Source organism: Dermacentor variabilis, chromosome 4, assembly GCF_050947875.1.
Source record: "Dermacentor variabilis isolate Ectoservices chromosome 4, ASM5094787v1, whole genome shotgun sequence".
Classification (NCBI taxonomy): Eukaryota; Metazoa; Arthropoda; class Arachnida; order Ixodida; family Ixodidae; genus Dermacentor; species Dermacentor variabilis.
In genome coordinates, this window is record NC_134571.1 from 139,783,890 (window position 1) to 139,808,829 (window position 24,940).

A 24,940-nucleotide genomic window follows, 5' to 3' on the forward strand; every position below is an offset into this window, starting at 1 on the left:
AGCGGTAAAATAAGTCACACAAAGGCACGAAAAAACTTGCAGCAATACAATCATGTGGTACACAGGAGAGCCGCTGAAGCAATTTTATTTTAGGCCTAAAGACGTCTAGCTAGTAAAATGGCCAACCTAAAAATCGCAGATAAAGATAAATGCAACGCAGCAAAGCAGCTAATAGATCCAAGGGGATAAGTTTCAGTTTGCTGAGGGCCACAACGCAGCCGCCATGCTGAAGAAACAGTCACATTGTCGTTTGAGGAACAACTCTCCCACCAAGGCCTTGTTGCTGATAGGAAGTAAAAATGGGGGACACGCCAACAACATGGAATGGGCCAAGTACACACAGCCAGAGCCAACAGAACTTGATCCTAAATTACGCAGAACCCGTGAATATGGAACAGAGTTTTCCAATAGCAGATGGGAAACATGAACAGGGGGTTTCCAATTAGATAAGCTCAGTGACTATTTACCCTTACAAAGATACCTTACAAAGACTGTTGTGTGTAAACTGAAATATCATTGATTTTCTTACTGAGTTTTGTAAAGAGACTGGCCAGTGTGTTATAATCGAAAATCCCTTTCTGTATCTCAATTAAACGCCTGTTGCACTAGTCAAAAGAAGCTTGCAGGCTAAGACTCACTCTAAAAAAAGTGACACTTGCTCTATTTAGGGAAAAATGTTGATATCCTGTATGTTTGACATTAATTGGAGCAATTTTCCTAATGTTGCTAAAACCTTAGAAAAAAATCTCAGCATGTTCTTTTTTTTTTTAAAGATGCGCATTACGAGTCTGCCCCGAGTCACAATAGCACTTTTACATACATGCACACCAACCCTCCACAGAACAGATACACCATAAACACTGCTCTCGCTATCTACACTCGAGAACTTTCAACAGAACAGACTTATGTACCCCTGGTGTTTCAACCTACATAGTGCCAGTGGAGGGATCTGTGTTCTATACAATTAATAAATAAGCACAGCATGCTTCTATGCTTATAGTAATCCAACTTAACTGCACACAATCTTGTTCATATATACCTCATTAAAATGAATATGGCCTTCAATTATCAACTAGCGAAACTAATGCCTTTTCATTTCACATTTTGAGAGTGTCCTATAACTGGTCAATTATGTTCATTGAGAGTAGTTCAATTGATGCTCTCTTAACTAAAGTCAATTAAATTTGTATCGAGTATGAGTCAATTGATAATTCCTTAATTTTGGTCAATTAAGCCTCTACCAAACACACTCATTATAAATTGACACTGAATCTAATTTCTATGGTCAAAGTGAACCATACACAATTAAGTGAAACTCAAAGTACATTTTTGTAAGGGTATAGCTCGTCTAGCTTTATGAATGGCAGGAGACGCGACAGCCCTTTTTGCATAAGGTGGTAGCAACCGCCACCTGGGGTTGATCACAACTCCTTTTTACCGTGGCCTCCGTCCTGGAGCAGCTTTAATGCAAAGCAGATCGGCACAATTCTAGCAGAATTCCCGCCACTGTTACAACAAAGCAATTGTTATGAATAAATTTAAGGTGCACGAAGAACACTGCGAATGCTGTTAAGATAGCAGCCATTCATATGCACTGCAGTGACTTTAAAGCAATCATCAATGTGGTGCAATAAATAAAAACGAGTTAAAATGATGCAGTTGCAATAAAATAATAGTATCAAGAGTGGTCCAACAGTGCAATTGCAAAAAAGTGGTAACCGTATTAAGAGCGTTTTGTAGTACAATATTTTCTTCCGTGAGAAAAAAGCTTGTTTTTGTAGCAGCAAAAATAATTAGAAGACCTCTTGCAAACTAAAAATAAATAAAACTAAACAAAAAAGAATTGCAACTTTTTTTATTGTTGGCTAAGGTAATCAAGAGGAAGTTTTTCTAACTTGTCACTTGAGCTTTGCAGAGAACACCTTGGATTTATATACAGCACCCACATGTGTCTGAAGATCCAACCTAACAGGCTCATGAGTGAACAAGCCCGGACCCGCGGCTTCAAGCTTGAGCCTGGCCTAGGCCCAAGGACATTAGGGCCAGGCTGTGCCCCACCAAAAATCGCTTTACCTGGCCAGAGCCAGTCCATGGCTGGCCCATTAGGCTTGTAGTGCTAAGCAGAACATGGCCTCTGAGATTACTGACATGACCCAAAACAATATCTTATGCAAATAATGGTGTTCATCATCTTAATTGCAGACAAAATTGTGCAGCAGTTACAGCCACAGCAACAATGTAATCTTTTGGCTAAAAACAAACATTGCAATGTTTCTAAAAGGGCACCCTAACAAATTAGATAGATTGACTATTTGTCTTTGGTATCCCTGCATCAGTGTTCACAGTCAGCACTGAAAATGAAAAAAAAAAAAAAAAAAGAAAACGAAAACGAAGGCATGCTACTTTTACACATTGCTTTTTTTTTCTTCTTTGGTCTAGAGCAATTCAGTCTACAGTGGTGTCTCTGTAAACATCTCCCTTGCTTAACTTTTTTGCAAGTTATGATAAAAGGCCTCGTGTGCACCAAACTACTGTGCTGTAGGCTTTTGACAGAGCTAGCCACTCAAGGAAGTCCTGCATCACAAAGCAACGAAAGCACTTCAACAGTTTTTAGAAGATTCTGGCATTTGTGATGAATGTTGACTCTACCACATCGTGCAATTGTGGCTCATCGTGCATCTGAAACTTGCATACCCAAGACACATGCAGACTTTGTTTCAACAACTTCCGAAAGGCCTTTACTCTAAGCGTTGTTACACGTTCATTTTATTAAGTTAACGAATTTATAATTGTTTTTCCTCTATACTAACCCTTCAACCCACAAGTTAATTCTGGTAAAGCATATCAACATTATTAATTCTTTTTTATCTAGGCATAATTTCGTGTCATTATGATTCAAGAAATGTGTTACTTAATTGGTTTCCTGTTAGAACAAAAATAAATAAATGCATAAATAAATAAATAAATAAATAAATAAATAAATAAAAGTAAAGCTGTTCCCGAGGGCAGCTTTTTCTCAATGCCGACCGTAACTCATCTTTGGCAATGGCATCAGCCTAACACCGGGCTGAACGAGTGTGACTAGTCATTGTAGATATTGGTACAACCTCCCATGATGAATACAGCCCAGGACTGGGGGTTAAACGGTTAACCAAGTGTGAAAGGGTATCCATCACAGGCGAATGGTGACGACAACTACTCTCCTTACTCTCATATTAAAGAGAAAAAAAAAGGACAATAAAGGAACATCCTTTCTGGCACATCGTCTAAGCTTTGCACACTGTCTAGACAATGCACATCTATTCTGTGAATTGCCACACAGTGGCAAAACTTCATTTTCGGCAGCGTATAGAGTGCCTGCTGCACAGCAGCTAGATGCTTCTACATCTGCATACAGATTCTGATGGCTGCGCTGTTTTCATTTATAATGTAGCGTTCATTATAAGTGGCACCATTTTGACTGGCTCTGACAGCACACCAATTATCCAATGCAGAATTGGATGCTGCATGAGCAAAGCTCATGATATACTACTTAGAAGTGCCTCTGTGTCAGGCAAGCAAATACTTGTTATGTAACAAAAACAGCAAATGAAAGTGCCAACTTCCTGTGATGTGTGGTAAAGCAACGATATGATAGCACGAGCCCCAAAACCATAACCTGTACTAGCAGCACTACCAATCATGCATGATACAGGCACGGCGAATGAGATCTGCGACAAACTGACTGTACAAAAACATGGCCTGCTTACCGTGTCTAACCAAATTGCTCTCGCACAAGCCTCTATGGTGCAGTCCTTTGAGCTCAATTAATAGTTTCCTGTACTAACATTATCCACAGAGAAGGGCTAAAGCAATGTGATTATGTTCGTGATTTAACTTTACGGTTGCCACACATGCTTCGATCTTCACTGGATACAGTGGTTTAATATACTACACACCAGGGTGCTCCTTTTCCTTCGATGGCTCATGAATGAAGTTTTCTGACGTCAGCGACAAAGTATGCTGCAAGTACGGCTGGCATTGCCACAAGGCACAGCAAAGGTACTGCCTTCTTTTCTGTACCTACAGGTATCTATACGTGACTATGCATTTTGTTGTTTAAACATTGGTGATAGCTCTTTCTTGGACATGTACACTACAAATCAACGCAATGTCACGTTTGTTTCTTGATTTGCGTGGCCATTATCGGGCAAGCAACTTGCATACTTCGAAATCAGCGACTGCTACATGGCTTGTTTTGAAAAGTGCGCGATGCTTTTAGTTTGGTTTGTTTGTTCTTGGTCGTTTTTACAGTAACACAGGTAGACACGTATCTGAAACACAGGGACAACACTGCATTTTAAAGAAAAAGAAAATCGGCAGAGGGCCAGTGCATACTATCACAGAACGAGTACGCTCTCTAAATACACCAAGTCATAAACACCCAGCGGTACCCTACTCATTTACGACAGCCCTCGATGAGATGCGTACGTCCTGCGTACGAAAATTGTCACCGGCTGCAAGTGAGCCGAGGCCGACTCACGTACCATGTGGTATAAGTTTTTCATGTCTTCCTGCGACGTAACTACGACGCCATCGGGCTTGAGCACGCCGCGGTAAATCTGCCATGTGACAATGTTCGACTTGTCAGTTCCCAGGTGAAACACCAGTGGAAACGGAGACTTCTTCGTCGAAGGGCTTCGACTCTTCTTCTTGATTTCAAACAGCACCGTCGCAGCCATGAAGCCTTGCTTCAGTCTGAACAGCTCCCAAGAATGTTATACGATCGGTTGCACCAGCACAACAAATTAACGCCAAAGGAGGACTTATAGGAGCATTCACATCCGTCTGCTACTTGATTTGATGTGAACTGGCGCCATCATTAGCTATCACCATTGCACCATTCCATGTCTTCACTGAGAAGCGCATTCTGCAGTGGCGCCGCCTAAAGTTCAGTCGGTTCAATTTCAGCAGCAAAATGTACGCAAAAATACAAACCAAATTTTGATAAAATATTTAGTTGAAATATTAAATTATTTTCTTCCTTTTTATTTGTTTTTTCTTCTCTAACATTATGGCGTCAGCTCTCCGCGTCAAGTTCGTCTGCTAGTGACGGTACAATCTAGTGACGGCTAGTGCCCAACTCTACGGTGCGACCCTTTTTGCCAAACTCTATGCTTTTTACGGAGCAGTTTATTTTAGAGGAACAAGATGGGCACTTTCGTCGGCGATCCGCATGGAAGCAGGGCGGCCCGTGAGTTGAGGCCGCGGAGGCCGAAGCGTGCCAGGGGGTGTTCGCATAAAATGTTGCCTGTCCGCTATAGCGGACAGCCGATCTTATACACCCTGGCAAGCGCAGGCGTCAGCGGCATCCTGGAGGCGTCGTTTGGTGTCCCGGAGGCCCCGCCAATAATGCGAAATAATTACACGTTAGAATTAGTAGAAAACACGATTGAATGAATATAATTTCGTCCAGCTGCCAACATCGTGGCCCTAAGTTCAGCACCATCGCGCCCCGCGAATTCTGCAACACCAGTCAGAACTTTGCCTCTGAAGGTACGTCGGACAGACTTTATCGCGCCTGCCGCGCTGGTGCTGGGTCAGTCATATCGTTACCGGCGGCATTTCAGCCACTTGCGTTCAACCGCGGTTGCTAAGGCACTCTGCTCTACCTTCTAGATTTTCAATATATGCGGCCCAGGCTCTACTACAGTCGCTACTGCTCCCGCAGAAACATCTGTAATGTTATTTACAAGGTACATCGCCGTAAGGCGCGAGAAAGCTACGATCCGCCACGGCTGACTTAGCCTGCTGCTTCACCTACTTTACCGCGCCGGCAGCCAGCGTCCGAGCGTAAACAAACTCGACCCACGCCTAGGGACAAACGCCTACAACACGCGGTAAAGGAATCCTCCTCCGTAGTACCTAGGTCATATATTCGAAGAGCAAAAGCCCCTAGAGTTACTGTATGTGCTACCGCAGGTATATGCTACCTACGGCAGCATATACAGTAACTCTAAAAGCCCCCACGTTCTCGCGCCCTTTATTACTCGCGCCTGCGCACAAATAACTGGCGATCCCTCAAATGAATGTCTTGTGGTGTTCTGTGGCCTCAGCGACAGTGACAGCGCACGAATACGAAACACGAAACCATTGCCGCTTCCACCTTGCGTCTGTGCGATCAGCGATCGGAAATGCTACTGAGTTTTCGCTAACGCATTGTGCTCCAATCATGCTCGATTGAATCATGTGGATTGAAGACGCGTGCAGTAGTTGGGCTGTAAAATATAGTGACTGACGTTTTACGGAATGCGATGAATCTGTGTTGTAAAGTTCGCGGACCGTTGCTGCAACTGTCCGTACGTGTTACCGGCACTTCGAGATGTACGGCTTTCTTCGAGGATACAGAAATTTCCTCATCCGCCAGCGTTGTATCGCTTCAAAACGAGTGCTTCAGCCCGGAACGTCGGGAAGAGTGAGTACCGCTCGTTAAACAATGACAAAGGGAGTAGCGCCGAAGTACGTTTCGCGCACATTATCTAAACACACCTACCCCTACTGGCACGGAATCTCATGCCTGCTCTATCGCCAACGTGTCAACGAGTGAATGGACGCACACTTGAATTTATGCGCACCAAATGCGCATAATAAATGACGGATGGTCGCACGAATGGTCGCAGCTGAATGTTTCGTGACGGTCCATGAGGGTAAGCAACTTACTAGCGATGATACATATTTGGTACAAGGTATTACAATGTACAAATCGGCGACGTTTCAAGCCTTGCGCGCAGCAAGAACAAATCAATCGGAACTGATCACACCCGGATTAGGCAGAAATAATCAGATAGTGGACCGGACCAGGGAAATTTACTGAGTCAGAAATTTGACAAGCCGCTCTTTCAAAATATTTGCCAAATAAAGAACGAAGAGCAAAACACACTAATCCTGATTCAATTCATGAGCGGAAAGTTTGGATAGCTTGGAATCCATAGTTAGCCTCGCTTTTAAAACAAGCACCATATACGCTGCTCGCGCCGTTTGGACATAGCTTGACCAGCTTCCTAAGCGCGTTTGCGTGTTCTGTGAAGCTGTGGCCAAAGCTTCGTGTCGTCCACCCCAGTCACCCGTCTACGATATCTCCCGAAACAGAGGTTTGCTAAGCCGCACCGGTGTCATATACAACCATTGTAAACGCGGGTGCAACGCGGAGGCAGTTGAGGCAAGGAATGGACGCGTCACCACGTGGTCAAACGTGGCAGCGCCCACGGGATCGCCGCGAAAAGGGCCAGTAGAAGGTCTCTTCGATTAATTTGGTTGTACCTTCTGGACTAGTTCCGTTGCAATACCGTGCGAGCGCAGCAGAGGGAAATGCCAGTTCAGAAATTTTAAGTGCAGTGCCTGCACTAGCGATGTACGTTTACTTGCCTGCACTTTCTGCGCGAGTAGATGAGGTGCAGCACTTTTGACCTTGACTTCGATTTTGCAATGACTCCCCCTTTCAACCGCGCGCCGCCTGTTCCACGGTCTTCAATTTCACTTTGTGCAAGGCAAGTTCTGCGCGACATCATGGTATTGCATTCGCTACTTTAGGAGTGCAAGCTCTAGAGCTTCATTGTAGGAAACTCTATTGTGCAGGCATCGTGCAAGTTGTAGGCAGCAGACGACATGGCGCAGCGCTATTTCAATAATGGCGCCCGGAGGTTATAACCATCTTCGGCTTTGGTCAGAACAGTTCCTGTACGTAACTGGCAGAAGAATGTGAGGTACAAGTTCGAAGCTTCGATGGTTGCGAGGGCAGGTTAGTAATGTGATGTGACGCGTTCGCTGGTGTCCATATGCGCGCCACGTGGAGCGACGCCCTCTGTATTTCAAACGCTCGTCTTAAAGGCTATGGTTTTTCTGGTTGAATGCAGCGGGAGCGATTTTGGGAGCCGAAACACGTCATAGACGTCGGGTGTTGGACAACTCGTATTGTTTTGGATCGCATGTGTTTCTTTTGGAACCCTCTCTGTAACAAAAAAAAAAATTGGCCACGCCCACCATTCCATCGTCACAACATAGTACTATTGGTGCTGTCACGACACCGATCGTTGCGATAATGAAAAAAAAAAGGCAAATCTTTTGCTACGCTCGAACACGTCGAAAAGGTTCGACACTGGCCCACACTAAGTTGATGGGAGATGCAAACTTTGAGCACAGCGCAGTTAAAACCAAATCATATCTCGAACCTTGCGAGGACCCATGTCAATTCAAGAAGCACGCACAAAAGTGGCGACAGCAGCAGACGCTGCGGCACGCCCCACAGCACGCTGCAGCTCGTCACAAGAGTAGAAGCTACGACACAATCAACAAAACACGCGAAATGCGCCGAGCAGCCAAGGTTTGCACTATTCTATTCATTTCTTTACAGCGAAGCTGTCTGTGTCTAAGATTTGGAAAAAAAAATTTTGGAGGACGCGTAAGCTCCGCTTTTAAGAGTGGAACGCGATAGCAATTTACCCGCCGTGGTTGCTCAGTGGCTGTGGTGTTGGGCTGCTGAGCACGAGGTCGCGGGATCGAATCCCGGCCACGGCGGCCGCATTTCGATGGGGGCGAAATGCGAAAACACCCGTGTGCTTAGATTTAGGTGCACGTTAAAGAACCCCAGGTGGTCAAAATTTCCGGAGTCCTCCACTACGGCGTCCTCATATTCAGAAAGTGGTTTTGGCACGTAAAACCCCAAATATTATTATTATTGCGATAGCAATCGAAGGTCCCTGACTGCTTCTCACGCTGTCCGGCAACTGCACTGTATGTACCCGTAATGTTTACCGGGAAACGCTCGCCGCGAACGCCATGCACGAAGGCGGGCTTTCCGGTAGAAACGCGGTCTGGGTTTCTGGTAGAAACGCGGGCCGCGATGCGGCGAAGGCGAGCGCCAACTGGAAGTGTTTCAAGGAAACGGGCGCGCCGCTTCTCGGCCTCCGAGATATTCGCGCGCAAATGGCGGACGCAGTGGCCGGTCTATGGTTTGTAGAAATGCTGGAAAAGGAGTGCGTTTGAGTTTTCGCTTACCAGAATTACGTTTTCTCGTATATTCAAATTACAATGAGTCGCTATCATGTCTGTAGGTTGTGTGTAAGTCGTACTTTACGATTTTTCTACGTATTTTTAGCTTGAGAAATTCAATTCGTTTAGTAACGTTAAAGATTCCCTCGGTGGTCAAAATCAATCTGGAGCCCCTCACCACAGCGTGGCTCATAATCAAATCGTAGTTTTAGCACGTGAAACCCCAGAGTTTAACTGTGCTTCAGAGCTTAAAATGCCAAAACTACGTTCAAGAACCGATAAATATTACGAGATGCACTAATTACTTTTAAAATACATTTTTTTCGATCATCTGATGACGTTCATAACCTGGCCAGCGCACGTCACAAAGGAAATTACTGATGTGCAGTAGCATATAATTTACGGCCAAAGGAGGAGTTGCGTTTACAGGGTATATAAAGCGCCTTCTAGAACATATCGGCGTTCTTCAAATGGAGCGCGCGGAAACATAGAGACGTTCATTTGAGGGATCGCCAGCAGTTTGTGCGCAGGCGCGAGAGAAAAAATGTGGGGGCTTTACCTCCTCGAATATATGACTCTGCGCACTACGGAGGAGGTTTCTTAGCGCGTGTTGTATGCGTTTGTCCCCTAGACATGCCGGCATTGCTGAGGGCGGTCGACTGCGCTCCACCGCTGGCTGCCCGCGCGGTGAGGCAGTGGGCACGGACGCCCCGTTTGGTGAGCGCTGAGTTCGAAGGGGCAAGTTTCTGGCCCGTGTTGTGTAAGTCGCGACGATAGACAGGATTTTTCTACAAGCACTGCTCCAGGAGGGCACATGTAACTGGAAAACGGAGGCCTTAGGAGAGCACGTTAGGTTATAACAAAGCAGGCGGCGCAGGATCTCCGGGGTACCCAAGGGGTAGCGGGGAGATTAAAGCTGGATCAGGACGGTCTGTGGGTTGGGGCATGCGCACGAGCCCCAACCCACGGACCAGTCCGGGTTCTAGCTTTGGAGTCCTGGAGGCGCCGCCAATAATGCGAAATAATGGCACGTTGTTACAGTTAGTAAAAAACACGATTGAATAAATATAGTTACGTCCAGCCGCCAACTTGTAACGCTAAGTTCAGTGCTACCGCGCCCCGCGACTTCTACAACATCAGTCAGAATTAACTTCGCCTCTGAAGATACGTCGGACAGACTTGCTAAGGCGCTCTGCCTTCTAGGTTTTCAATATACGAGGCCCGGGCTCTACTACGGTCGCAAGCTATGATCCACCACGACTGACTTAGCACGAGCGCCGCAGGAGCGAGACAGTCGGTCTGACACAGCGGTCGCCAAATCGGGCGTCAGCGCCCGCTGCTTTACCTATTTTACCACGCCGGCAGCCAGCGTCCGAGAGTAAACAAACCCGACCCCACTCCGCAGTGCCGGCACGCCTAGGGACAAACGAGTGGAGAAACGCCTACAACACGCGCTAAGAAACATCCTCCGTAGTGCAGAGTATATTCAAGGAGCAAAAGGCCCCAAATTTTCGCTCTCGCGCCCACTCTTACTCGCGCCTGCGCACAAACGGCTGCAGTGAAACCCCAAACGAACGTCTCGTGCGGGAACCGATTGTTTATTGGCGGCGAGGAGTTACGGAGTCGCCATCTAGCGGAAGCGCCTCGCTGGCGTAGTATGAGGGATCACGCGGCGCGCTCCTCATAGATTTTGCTTTCAGCGCTCACTGAAAACACCACGCGCGAGCTCTCCCGGACATTTCTGTAAGTACTTTCGAAACGAGAGAAGTTTTTTACTGTCTAAATAATAATCTTGGGCAAACTGAAAGCACACAATCGTTTAGAGACGCTATCTCTTTACCGAATACATACAGTGAACGCCACTGTGCGCGGTCGCCGCGATGGAGTCTCCCGAACTGGCTTCTTGCGTGAAAGGTATGTAAACGCTGAGAGCAAGCTATGTGAAATATGTTCTTATAGTGTTTGTATAACTAAATGGAGCGTAATAGAACGAAGCGTCAATGCAGCGATCGCGTAGATTCCCAGCGACCGACGCGTCTGGATGCTTGTCCGCGCGCTGTTTCGCTTTCTCCGCGCGCGCGTTTTCGCACCGTGCCATGAACTTTAGGCCGCAGAATATGAGCATTTGACCGTATACAAGCAACCATTGTTGCGTGGGTGCTATCAGAACTGTTCAATTTGGTAGTTTGCTAATTTGGTAGTACCTGGATTAGTTTGACCCCACTCGCTCTCGGCAACTTTCGCCGGTGTCAGGCATGACTCCAAGCCTGCAGATGTAGTGCCAGTGGCGTAGCTAGGTCGTCTGGCACCCGGGGCCCATAGGTCTTCTGTCACCCCCCCCCCCCAGGTGTAGCCAGCGGAAAGGGTGTCTTCAGGCATATATGACACCCCCCACCCCCCACTGGCCCCTTGCACCCGGGGCCCACGGCCCCCCCTGTTGCTACGCCACTGTAGTGCACTTAAGAATGTAAAAAAAAAAAGAAAAAGACACCTCGGGGATGGAGGGATTTGAACTTCCGACTGCCATAACCGAGCATTCGGCATAGCTCAGTAAGATAATCCCGCAGGCAGCAAGGCTACCTTATCACCGATAAGTACGCCCCGGAGGGCCCTACATGCCTAAGAGATCCGCCAATTTGTCCGCCCTTGGCGGATTTTGCTGATCGGCATAGGCCGCACGCCATAGTGTCAATTCTTCCTGGTCCTAACATCTTGTTTCCCGAATCTCACGCAAGCACGCGGTCATGAGTGCGCCTACATACACGACATATGCATGTAATAGCGATGCAGATGCTGCCTGTATCTAAAAGGGAGCATCGGCTCTCTACAGCTACAATGAATAGTCTTTACGGGTTACGGAAACGTCTCATTACGTGGTTTCAATTTGTTGATCTGCGCTAGAAAAGAGAAAATTGCGTGTGCGAGTTGTGCAGAGGAGAGTGGACGTAACACGTTGTGTGTGCTTTTCTGCGGCTTGCACATGTGGCTTGGAATGTGCTGCCGTCTATGTGATGTTATCAACCTGCATGCGTGTAATAGCGATGCAGTTAGCAGTTTATGCGAACAATTTTCGCGATTAGTGACACTTCTTGTCGCCATATTACTCCGCGTAATATCATGCCACGTCCTTCATGTCGTTTTGAATTTGTGCCCGCGAAGTTCAGATCGATGTTGACGCACGAGAGGCTGCGGATGATGAGTGTTTATATTTCGCCAGCGCGTCCACTCACCACAGCTTTACGCCTACATTCAAAACATGCCAACTAAAATAATAATAATAATAATAATAATAACAACAAAAAAGAAGTGCAGGCAAAAAAAAAAATTAAAAAGAAAGGTGCCATCAGCACTCGGTGTTCCCAGGTGGTCTCCCTCCCAAGTACTGACCGAGCCCAATGCTGCTTAGCTTCGGGGATCGGACGAGAACCGGCGTATTCAGCATGGTATGGCCGATGGCGAGAAACGAAGGTTTCCGATGCTGCCTGTATCTAAAAGGGAGCATCGGCTCTCTACAGCTACAATGAATAGTCTTTACGGGTTACGGAAACGTCTCATTACGTGGTTTCAATTTGTTGATCTGCGCTAGAAAAGAGAAAATTGCGTGTGCGAGTTGTGCAGAGGAGAGTGGACGTAACACGTTGTGTGTGCTTTTCTGCGGCTTGCACATGTGGCTTGGAATGTGCTGCCGTCTATGTGATGTTATCAACCTGCATGCGTGTAATAGCGATGCAGTTAGCAGTTTATGCGAACAATTTTCGCGATTAGTGACACTTCTTGTCGCCATATTACTCCGCGTAATATCATGCCACGTCCTTCATGTCGTTTTGAATTTGTGCCCGCGAAGTTCAGATCGATGTTGACGCACGAGAGGCTGCGGATGATGAGTGTTTATATTTCGCCAGCGCGTCCACTCACCACAGCTTTACGCCTACATTCAAAACATGCCAACTAAAATAATAATAATAATAATAATAATAACAACAAAAAAGAAGTGCAGGCAAAAAAAAAAATTAAAAAGAAAGGTGCCATCAGCACTCGGTGTTCCCAGGTGGTCTCCCTCCAAAGTACTGACCGAGCCCAATGCTGCTTAGCTTCGGGGATCGGACGAGAACCGGCGTATTCAGCATGGTATGGCCGATGGCGAGAAACGAAGGTTTCCGATGCTGCCTGTATCTAAAAGGGAGCATCGGCTCTCTACAGCTACAATGAATAGTCTTTACGGGTTACGGAAACGTCTCATTACGTGGTTTCAATTTGTTGATCTGCGCTAGAAAAGAGAAAATTGCGTGTGCGAGTTGTGCAGAGGAGAGTGGACGTAACACGTTGTGTGTGCTTTTCTGCGGCTTGCACATGTGGCTTGGAATGTGCTGCCGTCTATGTGATGTTATCAACCTGCATGCGTGTAATAGCGATGCAGTTAGCAGTTTATGCGAACAATTTTCGCGATTAGTGACACTTCTTGTCGCCATATTACTCCGCGTAATATCATGCCACGTCCTTCATGTCGTTTTGAATTTGTGCCCGCGAAGTTCAGATCGATGTTGACGCACGAGAGGCTGCGGATGATGAGTGTTTATATTTCGCCAGCGCGTCCACTCACCACAGCTTTACGCCTACATTCAAAACATGCCAACTAAAATAATAATAATAATAATAATAATAATAACAACAAAAAAGAAGTGCAGGCAAAAAAAAAATTAAAAAGAAAGGTGCCATCAGCACTCGGTGTTCCCAGGTGGTCTCCCTCCCAAGTACTGACCGAGCCCAATGCTGCTTAGCTTCGGGGATCGGACGAGAACCGGCGTATTCAGCATGGTATGGCCGATGGCGAGAAACGAAGGTTTCCGATGCTGCCTGTATCTAAAAGGGAGCATCGGCTCTCTACAGCTACAATGAATAGTCTTTACGGGTTACGGAAACGTCTCATTACGTGGTTTCAATTTGTTGATCTGCGCTAGAAAAGAGAAAATTGCGTGTGCGAGTTGTGCAGAGGAGAGTGGACGTAACACGTTGTGTGTGCTTTTCTGCGGCTTGCACATGTGGCTTGGAATGTGCTGCCGTCTATGTGATGTTATCAACCTGCATGCGTGTAATAGCGATGCAGTTAGCAGTTTATGCGAACAATTTTCGCGATTAGTGACACTTCTTGTCGCCATATTACTCCGCGTAATATCATGCCACGTCCTTCATGTCGTTTTGAATTTGTGCCCGCGAAGTTCAGATCGATGTTGACGCACGAGAGGCTGCGGATGATGAGTGTTTATATTTCGCCAGCGCGTCCACTCACCACAGCTTTACGCCTACATTCAAAACATGCCAACTAAAATAATAATAATAATAATAATAATAACAACAAAAAAGAAGTGCAGGCAAAAAAAAAAAATTAAAAAGAAAGGTGCCATCAGCACTCGGTGTTCCCAGGTGGTCTCCCTCCCAAGTACTGACCGAGCCCAATGCTGCTTAGCTTCGGGGATCGGACGAGAACCGGCGTATTCAGCATGGTATGGCCGATGGCGAGAAACGAAGGTTTCCGATGCTGCCTGTATCTAAAAGGGAGCATCGGCTCTCTACAGCTACAATGAATAGTCTTTACGGGTTACGGAAACGTCTCATTACGTGGTTTCAATTTGTTGATCTGCGCTAGAAAAGAGAAAATTGCGTGTGCGAGTTGTGCAGAGGAGAGTGGACGTAACACGTTGTGTGTGCTTTTCTGCGGCTTGCACATGTGGCTTGGAATGTGCTGCCGTCTATGTGATGTTATCAACCTGCATGCGTGTAATAGCGATGCAGTTAGCAGTTTATGCGAACAATTTTCGCGATTAGTGACACTTCTTGTCGCCATATTACTCCGCGTAATATCATGCCACGTCCTTCATGTCGTTTTGAATTTGTGCCCGCGAAGTTCAGATCGATGTTGACGCACGAGAGGCTGCGGATGATGAGTGTTTATATTTCGCCAGCGCGTCCACTCACCACAGCTTTACGCCTACATTCAAAACATGCCAACTAAAATAATAATAATAATAATAATAATAACAACAAAAAAGAAGTGCAGGCAAAAAAAAAAATTAAAAAGAAAGGTGCCATCAGCACTCGGTGTTCCCAGGTGGTCTCCCTCCAAAGTACTGACCGAGCCCAATGCTGCTTAGCTTCGGGGATCGGACGAGAACCGGCGTATTCAGCATGGTATGGCCGATGGCGAGAAACGAAGGTTTCCGATGCTGCCTGTATCTAAAAGGGAGCATCGGCTCTCTACAGCTACAATGAATAGTCTTTACGGGTTACGGAAACGTCTCATTACGTGGTTTCAATTTGTTGATCTGCGCTAGAAAAGAGAAAATTGCGTGTGCGAGTTGTGCAGAGGAGAGTGGACGTAACACGTTGTGTGTGCTTTTCTGCGGCTTGCACATGTGGCTTGGAATGTGCTGCCGTCTATGTGATGTTATCAACCTGCATGCGTGTAATAGCGATGCAGTTAGCAGTTTATGCGAACAATTTTCGCGATTAGTGACACTTCTTGTCGCCATATTACTCCGCGTAATATCATGCCACGTCCTTCATGTCGTTTTGAATTTGTGCCCGCGAAGTTCAGATCGATGTTGACGCACGAGAGGCTGCGGATGATGAGTGTTTATATTTCGCCAGCGCGTCCACTCACCACAGCTTTACGCCTACATTCAAAACATGCCAACTAAAATAATAATAATAATAATAATAATAATAACAACAAAAAAGAAGTGCAGGCAAAAAAAAAATTAAAAAGAAAGGTGCCATCAGCACTCGGTGTTCCCAGGTGGTCTCCCTCCCAAGTACTGACCGAGCCCAATGCTGCTTAGCTTCGGGGATCGGACGAGAACCGGCGTATTCAGCATGGTATGGCCGATGGCGAGAAACGAAGGTTTCCGATGCTGCCTGTATCTAAAAGGGAGCATCGGCTCTCTACAGCTACAATGAATAGTCTTTACGGGTTACGGAAACGTCTCATTACGTGGTTTCAATTTGTTGATCTGCGCTAGAAAAGAGAAAATTGCGTGTGCGAGTTGTGCAGAGGAGAGTGGACGTAACACGTTGTGTGTGCTTTTCTGCGGCTTGCACATGTGGCTTGGAATGTGCTGCCGTCTATGTGATGTTATCAACCTGCATGCGTGTAATAGCGATGCAGTTAGCAGTTTATGCGAACAATTTTCGCGATTAGTGACACTTCTTGTCGCCATATTACTCCGCGTAATATCATGCCACGTCCTTCATGTCGTTTTGAATTTGTGCCCGCGAAGTTCAGATCGATGTTGACGCACGAGAGGCTGCGGATGATGAGTGTTTATATTTCGCCAGCGCGTCCACTCACCACAGCTTTACGCCTACATTCAAAACATGCCAACTAAAATAATAATAATAATAATAATAATAACAACAAAAAAGAAGTGCAGGCAAAAAAAAAAATTAAAAAGAAAGGTGCCATCAGCACTCGGTGTTCCCAGGTGGTCTCCCTCCCAAGTACTGACCGAGCCCAATGCTGCTTAGCTTCGGGGATCGGACGAGAACCGGCGTATTCAGCATGGTATGGCCGATGGCGAGAAACGAAGGTTTCCGATGCTGCCTGTATCTAAAAGGGAGCATCGGCTCTCTACAGCTACAATGAATAGTCTTTACGGGTTACGGAAACGTCTCATTACGTGGTTTCAATTTGTTGATCTGCGCTAGAAAAGAGAAAATTGCGTGTGCGAGTTGTGCAGAGGAGAGTGGACGTAACACGTTGTGTGTGCTTTTCTGCGGCTTGCACATGTGGCTTGGAATGTGCTGCCGTCTATGTGATGTTATCAACCTGCATGCGTGTAATAGCGATGCAGTTAGCAGTTTATGCGAACAATTTTCGCGATTAGTGACACTTCTTGTCGCCATATTACTCCGCGTAATATCATGCCACGTCCTTCATGTCGTTTTGAATTTGTGCCCGCGAAGTTCAGATCGATGTTGACGCACGAGAGGCTGCGGATGATGAGTGTTTATATTTCGCCAGCGCGTCCACTCACCACAGCTTTACGCCTACATTCAAAACATGCCAACTAAAATAATAATAATAATAATAATAATAACAACAAAAAAGAAGTGCAGGCAAAAAAAAAAATTAAAAAGAAAGGTGCCATCAGCACTCGGTGTTCCCAGGTGGTCTCCCTCCCAAGTACTGACCGAGCCCAATGCTGCTTAGCTTCGGGGATCGGACGAGAACCGGCGTATTCAGCATGGTATGGCCGATGGCGAGAAACGAAGGTTTCCGATGCTGCCTGTATCTAAAAGGGAGCATCGGCTCTCTACAGCTACAATGAATAGTCTTTACGGGTTACGGAAACGTCTCATTACGTGGTTTCAATTTGTTGATCTGCGCTAGAAAAGAGAAAATTGCGTGTGCGAGTTGTGCAGAGGAGAGTGGACGTAACACGTTGTGTGTGCTTTTCTGCGGCTTGCACATGTGGCTTGGAATGTGCTGCCGTCTATGTGATGTTATCAACCTGCATGCGTGTAATAGCGATGCAGTTAGCAGTTTATGCGAACAATTTTCGCGATTAGTGACACTTCTTGTCGCCATATTACTCCGCGTAATATCATGCCACGTCCTTCATGTCGTTTTGAATTTGTGCCCGCGAAGTTCAGATCGATGTTGACGCACGAGAGGCTGCGGATGATGAGTGTTTATATTTCGCCAGCGCGTCCACTCACCACAGCTTTACGCCTACATTCAAAACATGCCAACTAAAATAATAATAATAATAATAATAATAACAACAAAAAAGAAGTGCAGGCAAAAAAAAAAATTAAAAAGAAAGGTGCCATCAGCACTCGGTGTTCCCAGGTGGTCTCCCTCCAAAGTACTGACCGAGCCCAATGCTGCTTAGCTTCGGGGATCGGACGAGAACCGGCGTATTCAGCATGGTATGGCCGATGGCGAGAAACGAAGGTTTCCGATGCTGCCTGTATCTAAAAGGGAGCATCGGCTCTCTACAGCTACAATGAATAGTCTTTACGGGTTACGGAAACGTCTCATTACGTGGTTTCAATTTGTTGATCTGCGCTAGAAAAGAGAAAATTGCGTGTGCGAGTTGTGCAGAGGAGAGTGGACGTAACACGTTGTGTGTGCTTTTCTGCGGCTTGCACATGTGGCTTGGAATGTGCTGCCGTCTATGTGATGTTATCAACCTGCATGCGTGTAATAGCGATGCAGTTAGCAGTTTATGCGAACAATTTTCGCGATTAGTGACACTTCTTGTCGCCATATTACTCCGCGTAATATCATGCCACGTCCTTCATGTCGTTTTGAATTTGTGCCCGCGAAGTTCAGATCGATGTTGACGCACGAGAGGCTGCGGATGATGAGTGTTTATATTTCGCCAGCGCGTCCACTCACCACAGCTTTACGCCTACATTCAAAACATGCCAACTAAAATAATAATAATAATAATAATAATAATAACAACAAAAAAGAAGTGCAGGCAAAAAAAAAATTAAAAAGAAAGGTGCCATCAGCACTCGGTGTTCCCAGGTGGTCTCCCTCCCAAGTACTGACCGAGCCCAATGCTGCTTAGCTTCGGGGATCGGACGAGAACCGGCGTATTCAGCATGGTATGGCCGATGGCGAGAAACGAAGGTTTCCGATGCTGCCTGTATCTAAAAGGGAGCATCGGCTCTCTACAGCTACAATGAATAGTCTTTACGGGTTACGGAAACGTCTCATTACGTGGTTTCAATTTGTTGATCTGCGCTAGAAAAGAGAAAATTGCGTGTGCGAGTTGTGCAGAGGAGAGTGGACGTAACACGTTGTGTGTGCTTTTCTGCGGCTTGCACATGTGGCTTGGAATGTGCTGCCGTCTATGTGATGTTATCAACCTGCATGCGTGTAATAGCGATGCAGTTAGCAGTTTATGCGAACAATTTTCGCGATTAGTGACACTTCTTGTCGCCATATTACTCCGCGTAATATCATGCCACGTCCTTCATGTCGTTTTGAATTTGTGCCCGCGAAGTTCAGATCGATGTTGACGCACGAGAGGCTGCGGATGATGAGTGTTTATATTTCGCCAGCGCGTCCACTCACCACAGCTTTACGCCTACATTCAAAACATGCCAACTAAAATAATAATAATAATAATAATAATAACAACAAAAAAGAAGTGCAGGCAAAAAAAAAAAATTAAAAAGAAAGGTGCCATCAGCACTCGGTGTTCCCAGGTGGTCTCCCTCCCAAGTACTGACCGAGCCCAATGCTGCTTAGCTTCGGGGATCGGACGAGAACCGGCGTATTCAGCATGGTATGGCCGATGGCGAGAAACGAAGGTTTCCGATGCTGCCTGTATCTAAAAGGGAGCATCGGCTCTCTACAGCTACAATGAATAGTCTTTACGGGTTACGGAAACGTCTCATTACGTGGTTTCAATTTGTTGATCTGCGCTAGAAAAGAGAAAATTGCGTGTGCGAGTTGTGCAGAGGAGAGTGGACGTAACACGTTGTGTGTGCTTTTCTGCGGCTTGCACATGTGGCTTGGAATGTGCTGCCGTCTATGTGATGTTATCAACCTGCATGCGTGTAATAGCGATGCAGTTAGCAGTTTATGCGAACAATTTTCGCGATTAGTGACACTTCTTGTCGCCATATTACTCCGCGTAATATCATGCCACGTCCTTCATGTCGTTTTGAATTTGTGCCCGCGAAGTTCAGATCGATGTTGACGCACGAGAGGCTGCGGATGATGAGTGTTTATATTTCGCCAGCGCGTCCACTCACCACAGCTTTACGCCTACATTCAAAACATGCCAACTAAAATAATAATAATAATAATAATAATAACAACAAAAAAGAAGTGCAGGCAAAAAAAAAAATTAAAAAGAAAGGTGCCATCAGCACTCGGTGTTCCCAGGTGGTCTCCCTCCAAAGTACTGACCGAGCCCAATGCTGCTTAGCTTCGGGGATCGGACGAGAACCGGCGTATTCAGCATGGTATGGCCGATGGCGAGAAACGAAGGTTTCCGATGCTGCCTGTATCTAAAAGGGAGCATCGGCTCTCTACAGCTACAATGAATAGTCTTTACGGGTTACGGAAACGTCTCATTACGTGGTTTCAATTTGTTGATCTGCGCTAGAAAAGAGAAAATTGCGTGTGCGAGTTGTGCAGAGGAGAGTGGACGTAACACGTTGTGTGTGCTTTTCTGCGGCTTGCACATGTGGCTTGGAATGTGCTGCCGTCTATGTGATGTTATCAACCTGCATGCGTGTAATAGCGATGCAGTTAGCAGTTTATGCGAACAATTTTCGCGATTAGTGACACTTCTTGTCGCCATATTACTCCGCGTAATATCATGCCACGTCCTTCATGTCGTTTTGAATTTGTGCCCGCGAAGTTCAGATCGATGTTGACGCACGAGAGGCTGCGGATGATGAGTGTTTATATTTCGCCAGCGCGTCCACTCACCACAGCTTTACGCCTACATTCAAAACATGCCAACTAAAATAATAATAATAATAATAATAATAATAATAACAACAAAAAAGAAGTGCAGGCAAAAAAAAAATTAAAAAGAAAGGTGCCATCAGCACTCGGTGTTCCCAGGTGGTCTCCCTCCCAAGTACTGACCGAGCCCAATGCTGCTTAGCTTCGGGGATCGGACGAGAACCGGCGTATTCAGCATGGTATGGCCGATGGCGAGAAACGAAGGTTTCCGATGCTGCCTGTATCTAAAAGGGAGCATCGGCTCTCTACAGCTACAATGAATAGTCTTTACGGGTTACGGAAACGTCTCATTACGTGGTTTCAATTTGTTGATCTGCGCTAGAAAAGAGAAAATTGCGTGTGCGAGTTGTGCAGAGGAGAGTGGACGTAACACGTTGTGTGTGCTTTTCTGCGGCTTGCACATGTGGCTTGGAATGTGCTGCCGTCTATGTGATGTTATCAACCTGCATGCGTGTAATAGCGATGCAGTTAGCAGTTTATGCGAACAATTTTCGCGATTAGTGACACTTCTTGTCGCCATATTACTCCGCGTAATATCATGCCACGTCCTTCATGTCGTTTTGAATTTGTGCCCGCGAAGTTCAGATCGATGTTGACGCACGAGAGGCTGCGGATGATGAGTGTTTATATTTCGCCAGCGCGTCCACTCACCACAGCTTTACGCCTACATTCAAAACATGCCAACTAAAATAATAATAATAATAATAATAATAACAACAAAAAAGAAGTGCAGGCAAAAAAAAAAATTAAAAAGAAAGGTGCCATCAGCACTCGGTGTTCCCAGGTGGTCTCCCTCCAAAGTACTGACCGAGCCCAATGCTGCTTAGCTTCGGGGATCGGACGAGAACCGGCGTATTCAGCATGGTATGGCCGATGGCGAGAAACGAAGGTTTCCGATGCTGCCTGTATCTAAAAGGGAGCATCGGCTCTCTACAGCTACAATGAATAGTCTTTACGGGTTACGGAAACGTCTCATTACGTGGTTTCAATTTGTTGATCTGCGCTAGAAAAGAGAAAATTGCGTGTGCGAGTTGTGCAGAGGAGAGTGGACGTAACACGTTGTGTGTGCTTTTCTGCGGCTTGCACATGTGGCTTGGAATGTGCTGCCGTCTATGTGATGTTATCAACCTGCATGCGTGTAATAGCGATGCAGTTAGCAGTTTATGCGAACAATTTTCGCGATTAGTGACACTTCTTGTCGCCATATTACTCCGCGTAATATCATGCCACGTCCTTCATGTCGTTTTGAATTTGTGCCCGCGAAGTTCAGATCGATGTTGACGCACGAGAGGCTGCGGATGATGAGTGTTTATATTTCGCCAGCGCGTCCACTCACCACAGCTTTACGCCTACATTCAAAACATGCCAACTAAAATAATAATAATAATAATAATAATAATAACAACAAAAAAGAAGTGCAGGCAAAAAAAAAATTAAAAAGAAAGGTGCCATCAGCACTCGGTGTTCCCAGGTGGTCTCCCTCCCAAGTACTGACCGAGCCCAATGCTGCTTAGCTTCGGGGATCGGACGAGAACCGGCGTATTCAGCATGGTATGGCCGATGGCGAGAAACGAAGGTTTCCGATGCTGCCTGTATCTAAAAGGGAGCATCGGCTCTCTACAGCTACAATGAATAGTCTTTACGGGTTACGGAAACGTCTCATTACGTGGTTTCAATTTGTTGATCTGCGCTAGAAAAGAGAAAATTGCGTGTGCGAGTTGTGCAGAGGAGAGTGGACGTAACACGTTGTGTGTGCTTTTCTGCGGCTTGCACATGTGGCTTGGAATGTGCTGCCGTCTATGTGATGTTATCAACCTGCATGCGTGTAATAGCGATGCAGTTAGCAGTTTATGCGAACAATTTTCGCGATTAGTGACACTTCTTGTCGCCATATTACTCCGCGTAATATCATGCCACGTCCTTCATGTCGTTTTGAATTTGTGCCCGCGAAGTTCAGATCGATGTTGACGCACGAGAGGCTGCGGATGATGAGTGTTTATATTTCGCCAGCGCGTCCACTCACCACAGCTTTACGCCTACATTCAAAACATGCCAACTAAAATAATAATAATAATAATAATAATAACAACAAAAAAGAAGTGCAGGCAAAAAAAAAAATTAAAAAGAAAGGTGCCATCAGCACTCGGTGTTCCCAGGTGGTCTCCCTCCCAAGTACTGACCGAGCCCAATGCTGCTTAGCTTCGGGGATCGGACGAGAACCGGCGTATTCAGCATGGTATGGCCGATGGCGAGAAACGAAGGTTTCCGATGCTGCCTGTATCTAAAAGGGAGCATCGGCTCTCTACAGCTACAATGAATAGTCTTTACGGGTTACGGAAACGTCTCATTACGTGGTTTCAATTTGTTGATCTGCGCTAGAAAAGAGAAAATTGCGTGTGCGAGTTGTGCAGAGGAGAGTGGACGTAACACGTTGTGTGTGCTTTTCTGCGGCTTGCACATGTGGCTTGGAATGTGCTGCCGTCTATGTGATGTTATCAACCTGCATGCGTGTAATAGCGATGCAGTTAGCAGTTTATGCGAACAATTTTCGCGATTAGTGACACTTCTTGTCGCCATATTACTCCGCGTAATATCATGCCACGTCCTTCATGTCGTTTTGAATTTGTGCCCGCGAAGTTCAGATCGATGTTGACGCACGAGAGGCTGCGGATGATGAGTGTTTATATTTCGCCAGCGCGTCCACTCACCACAGCTTTACGCCTACATTCAAAACATGCCAACTAAAATAATAATAATAATAATAATAATAACAACAAAAAAGAAGTGCAGGCAAAAAAAAAATTAAAAAGAAAGGTGCCATCAGCACTCGGTGTTCCCAGGTGGTCTCCCTCCAAAGTACTGACCGAGCCCAATGCTGCTTAGCTTCGGGGATCGGACGAGAACCGGCGTATTCAGCATGGTATGGCCGATGGCGAGAAACGAAGGTTTCCGATGCTGCCTGTATCTAAAAGGGAGCATCGGCTCTCTACAGCTACAATGAATAGTCTTTACGGGTTACGGAAACGTCTCATTACGTGGTTTCAATTTGTTGATCTGCGCTAGAAAAGAGAAAATTGCGTGTGCGAGTTGTGCAGAGGAGAGTGGACGTAACACGTTGTGTGTGCTTTTCTGCGGCTTGCACATGTGGCTTGGAATGTGCTGCCGTCTATGTGATGTTATCAACCTGCATGCGTGTAATAGCGATGCAGTTAGCAGTTTATGCGAACAATTTTCGCGATTAGTGACACTTCTTGTCGCCATATTACTCCGCGTAATATCATGCCACGTCCTTCATGTCGTTTTGAATTTGTGCCCGCGAAGTTCAGATCGATGTTGACGCACGAGAGGCTGCGGATGATGAGTGTTTATATTTCGCCAGCGCGTCCACTCACCACAGCTTTACGCCTACATTCAAAACATGCCAACTAAAATAATAATAATAATAATAATAATAATAACAACAAAAAAGAAGTGCAGGCAAAAAAAAAATTAAAAAGAAAGGTGCCATCAGCACTCGGTGTTCCCAGGTGGTCTCCCTCCCAAGTACTGACCGAGCCCAATGCTGCTTAGCTTCGGGGATCGGACGAGAACCGGCGTATTCAGCATGGTATGGCCGATGGCGAGAAACGAAGGTTTCCGATGCTGCCTGTATCTAAAAGGGAGCATCGGCTCTCTACAGCTACAATGAATAGTCTTTACGGGTTACGGAAACGTCTCATTACGTGGTTTCAATTTGTTGATCTGCGCTAGAAAAGAGAAAATTGCGTGTGCGAGTTGTGCAGAGGAGAGTGGACGTAACACGTTGTGTGTGCTTTTCTGCGGCTTGCACATGTGGCTTGGAATGTGCTGCCGTCTATGTGATGTTATCAACCTGCATGCGTGTAATAGCGATGCAGTTAGCAGTTTATGCGAACAATTTTCGCGATTAGTGACACTTCTTGTCGCCATATTACTCCGCGTAATATCATGCCACGTCCTTCATGTCGTTTTGAATTTGTGCCCGCGAAGTTCAGATCGATGTTGACGCACGAGAGGCTGCGGATGATGAGTGTTTATATTTCGCCAGCGCGTCCACTCACCACAGCTTTACGCCTACATTCAAAACATGCCAACTAAAATAATAATAATAATAATAATAATAACAACAAAAAAGAAGTGCAGGCAAAAAAAAAAATTAAAAAGAAAGGTGCCATCAGCACTCGGTGTTCCCAGGTGGTCTCCCTCCCAAGTACTGACCGAGCCCAATGCTGCTTAGCTTCGGGGATCGGACGAGAACCGGCGTATTCAGCATGGTATGGCCGATGGCGAGAAACGAAGGTTTCCGATGCTGCCTGTATCTAAAAGGGAGCATCGGCTCTCTACAGCTACAATGAATAGTCTTTACGGGTTACGGAAACGTCTCATTACGTGGTTTCA

General features: G+C 46.1%; 1 protein-coding gene and 19 non-coding genes across 20 annotated transcripts in view; all 20 read right to left on the reverse strand.

The window, feature by feature from the left end:
- The window catches only part of Tsen2 (tRNA splicing endonuclease subunit 2), a 47,417-nt gene extending 42,518 nt beyond the window's left edge, over positions 1–4,899 (reverse strand). Inside the window, exon 1 of the mRNA XM_075690475.1 lies at positions 4,527–4,899. Coding sequence (XP_075546590.1) covers positions 4,527–4,721 — 195 coding nt within the window. The 5' untranslated portion in view covers positions 4,722–4,899. The remainder of the gene's footprint in view (positions 1–4,526) is intronic.
- Positions 4,900–12,365: 7,466 nt separating this feature from the next.
- LOC142580782 (5S ribosomal RNA) lies at positions 12,366–12,484 on the reverse strand. The gene has a single exon (XR_012827923.1). It is a non-coding gene; the product is annotated as a 5S ribosomal RNA (ribosomal RNA).
- A 566-nt stretch (positions 12,485–13,050) lies between these two features.
- On the reverse strand, positions 13,051–13,169 carry LOC142580226 (5S ribosomal RNA). Its single transcript, XR_012827657.1, has one exon. It is a non-coding gene; the product is annotated as a 5S ribosomal RNA (ribosomal RNA).
- A 568-nt stretch (positions 13,170–13,737) lies between these two features.
- LOC142580793 (5S ribosomal RNA) lies at positions 13,738–13,856 on the reverse strand. Its single transcript, XR_012827934.1, has one exon. It is a non-coding gene; the product is annotated as a 5S ribosomal RNA (ribosomal RNA).
- Positions 13,857–14,423: 567 nt separating this feature from the next.
- LOC142580804 (5S ribosomal RNA) lies at positions 14,424–14,542 on the reverse strand. The gene has a single exon (XR_012827945.1). It is a non-coding gene; the product is annotated as a 5S ribosomal RNA (ribosomal RNA).
- Positions 14,543–15,108: 566 nt separating this feature from the next.
- On the reverse strand, positions 15,109–15,227 carry LOC142580227 (5S ribosomal RNA). Its single transcript, XR_012827658.1, has one exon. It is a non-coding gene; the product is annotated as a 5S ribosomal RNA (ribosomal RNA).
- Positions 15,228–15,795: 568 nt separating this feature from the next.
- On the reverse strand, positions 15,796–15,914 carry LOC142580815 (5S ribosomal RNA). Its single transcript, XR_012827956.1, has one exon. It is a non-coding gene; the product is annotated as a 5S ribosomal RNA (ribosomal RNA).
- Positions 15,915–16,480: 566 nt separating this feature from the next.
- LOC142580826 (5S ribosomal RNA) lies at positions 16,481–16,599 on the reverse strand. The gene has a single exon (XR_012827967.1). It is a non-coding gene; the product is annotated as a 5S ribosomal RNA (ribosomal RNA).
- Positions 16,600–17,165: 566 nt separating this feature from the next.
- On the reverse strand, positions 17,166–17,284 carry LOC142580837 (5S ribosomal RNA). Its single transcript, XR_012827978.1, has one exon. It is a non-coding gene; the product is annotated as a 5S ribosomal RNA (ribosomal RNA).
- Positions 17,285–17,850: 566 nt separating this feature from the next.
- LOC142580228 (5S ribosomal RNA) lies at positions 17,851–17,969 on the reverse strand. Its single transcript, XR_012827659.1, has one exon. It is a non-coding gene; the product is annotated as a 5S ribosomal RNA (ribosomal RNA).
- A 568-nt stretch (positions 17,970–18,537) lies between these two features.
- LOC142580848 (5S ribosomal RNA) lies at positions 18,538–18,656 on the reverse strand. Its single transcript, XR_012827989.1, has one exon. It is a non-coding gene; the product is annotated as a 5S ribosomal RNA (ribosomal RNA).
- A 567-nt stretch (positions 18,657–19,223) lies between these two features.
- On the reverse strand, positions 19,224–19,342 carry LOC142580861 (5S ribosomal RNA). Its single transcript, XR_012828001.1, has one exon. It is a non-coding gene; the product is annotated as a 5S ribosomal RNA (ribosomal RNA).
- A 566-nt stretch (positions 19,343–19,908) lies between these two features.
- On the reverse strand, positions 19,909–20,027 carry LOC142580230 (5S ribosomal RNA). The gene has a single exon (XR_012827661.1). It is a non-coding gene; the product is annotated as a 5S ribosomal RNA (ribosomal RNA).
- Positions 20,028–20,598: 571 nt separating this feature from the next.
- On the reverse strand, positions 20,599–20,717 carry LOC142580872 (5S ribosomal RNA). Its single transcript, XR_012828012.1, has one exon. It is a non-coding gene; the product is annotated as a 5S ribosomal RNA (ribosomal RNA).
- A 566-nt stretch (positions 20,718–21,283) lies between these two features.
- On the reverse strand, positions 21,284–21,402 carry LOC142580232 (5S ribosomal RNA). Its single transcript, XR_012827662.1, has one exon. It is a non-coding gene; the product is annotated as a 5S ribosomal RNA (ribosomal RNA).
- A 568-nt stretch (positions 21,403–21,970) lies between these two features.
- LOC142580885 (5S ribosomal RNA) lies at positions 21,971–22,089 on the reverse strand. Its single transcript, XR_012828024.1, has one exon. It is a non-coding gene; the product is annotated as a 5S ribosomal RNA (ribosomal RNA).
- A 566-nt stretch (positions 22,090–22,655) lies between these two features.
- LOC142580896 (5S ribosomal RNA) lies at positions 22,656–22,774 on the reverse strand. Its single transcript, XR_012828035.1, has one exon. It is a non-coding gene; the product is annotated as a 5S ribosomal RNA (ribosomal RNA).
- Positions 22,775–23,339: 565 nt separating this feature from the next.
- LOC142580233 (5S ribosomal RNA) lies at positions 23,340–23,458 on the reverse strand. Its single transcript, XR_012827663.1, has one exon. It is a non-coding gene; the product is annotated as a 5S ribosomal RNA (ribosomal RNA).
- A 568-nt stretch (positions 23,459–24,026) lies between these two features.
- Positions 24,027–24,145, reverse strand: LOC142580908 (5S ribosomal RNA). Its single transcript, XR_012828046.1, has one exon. It is a non-coding gene; the product is annotated as a 5S ribosomal RNA (ribosomal RNA).
- A 566-nt stretch (positions 24,146–24,711) lies between these two features.
- LOC142580919 (5S ribosomal RNA) lies at positions 24,712–24,830 on the reverse strand. The gene has a single exon (XR_012828057.1). It is a non-coding gene; the product is annotated as a 5S ribosomal RNA (ribosomal RNA).
- Between the last annotated feature and the right edge of the window lie 110 nt (positions 24,831–24,940).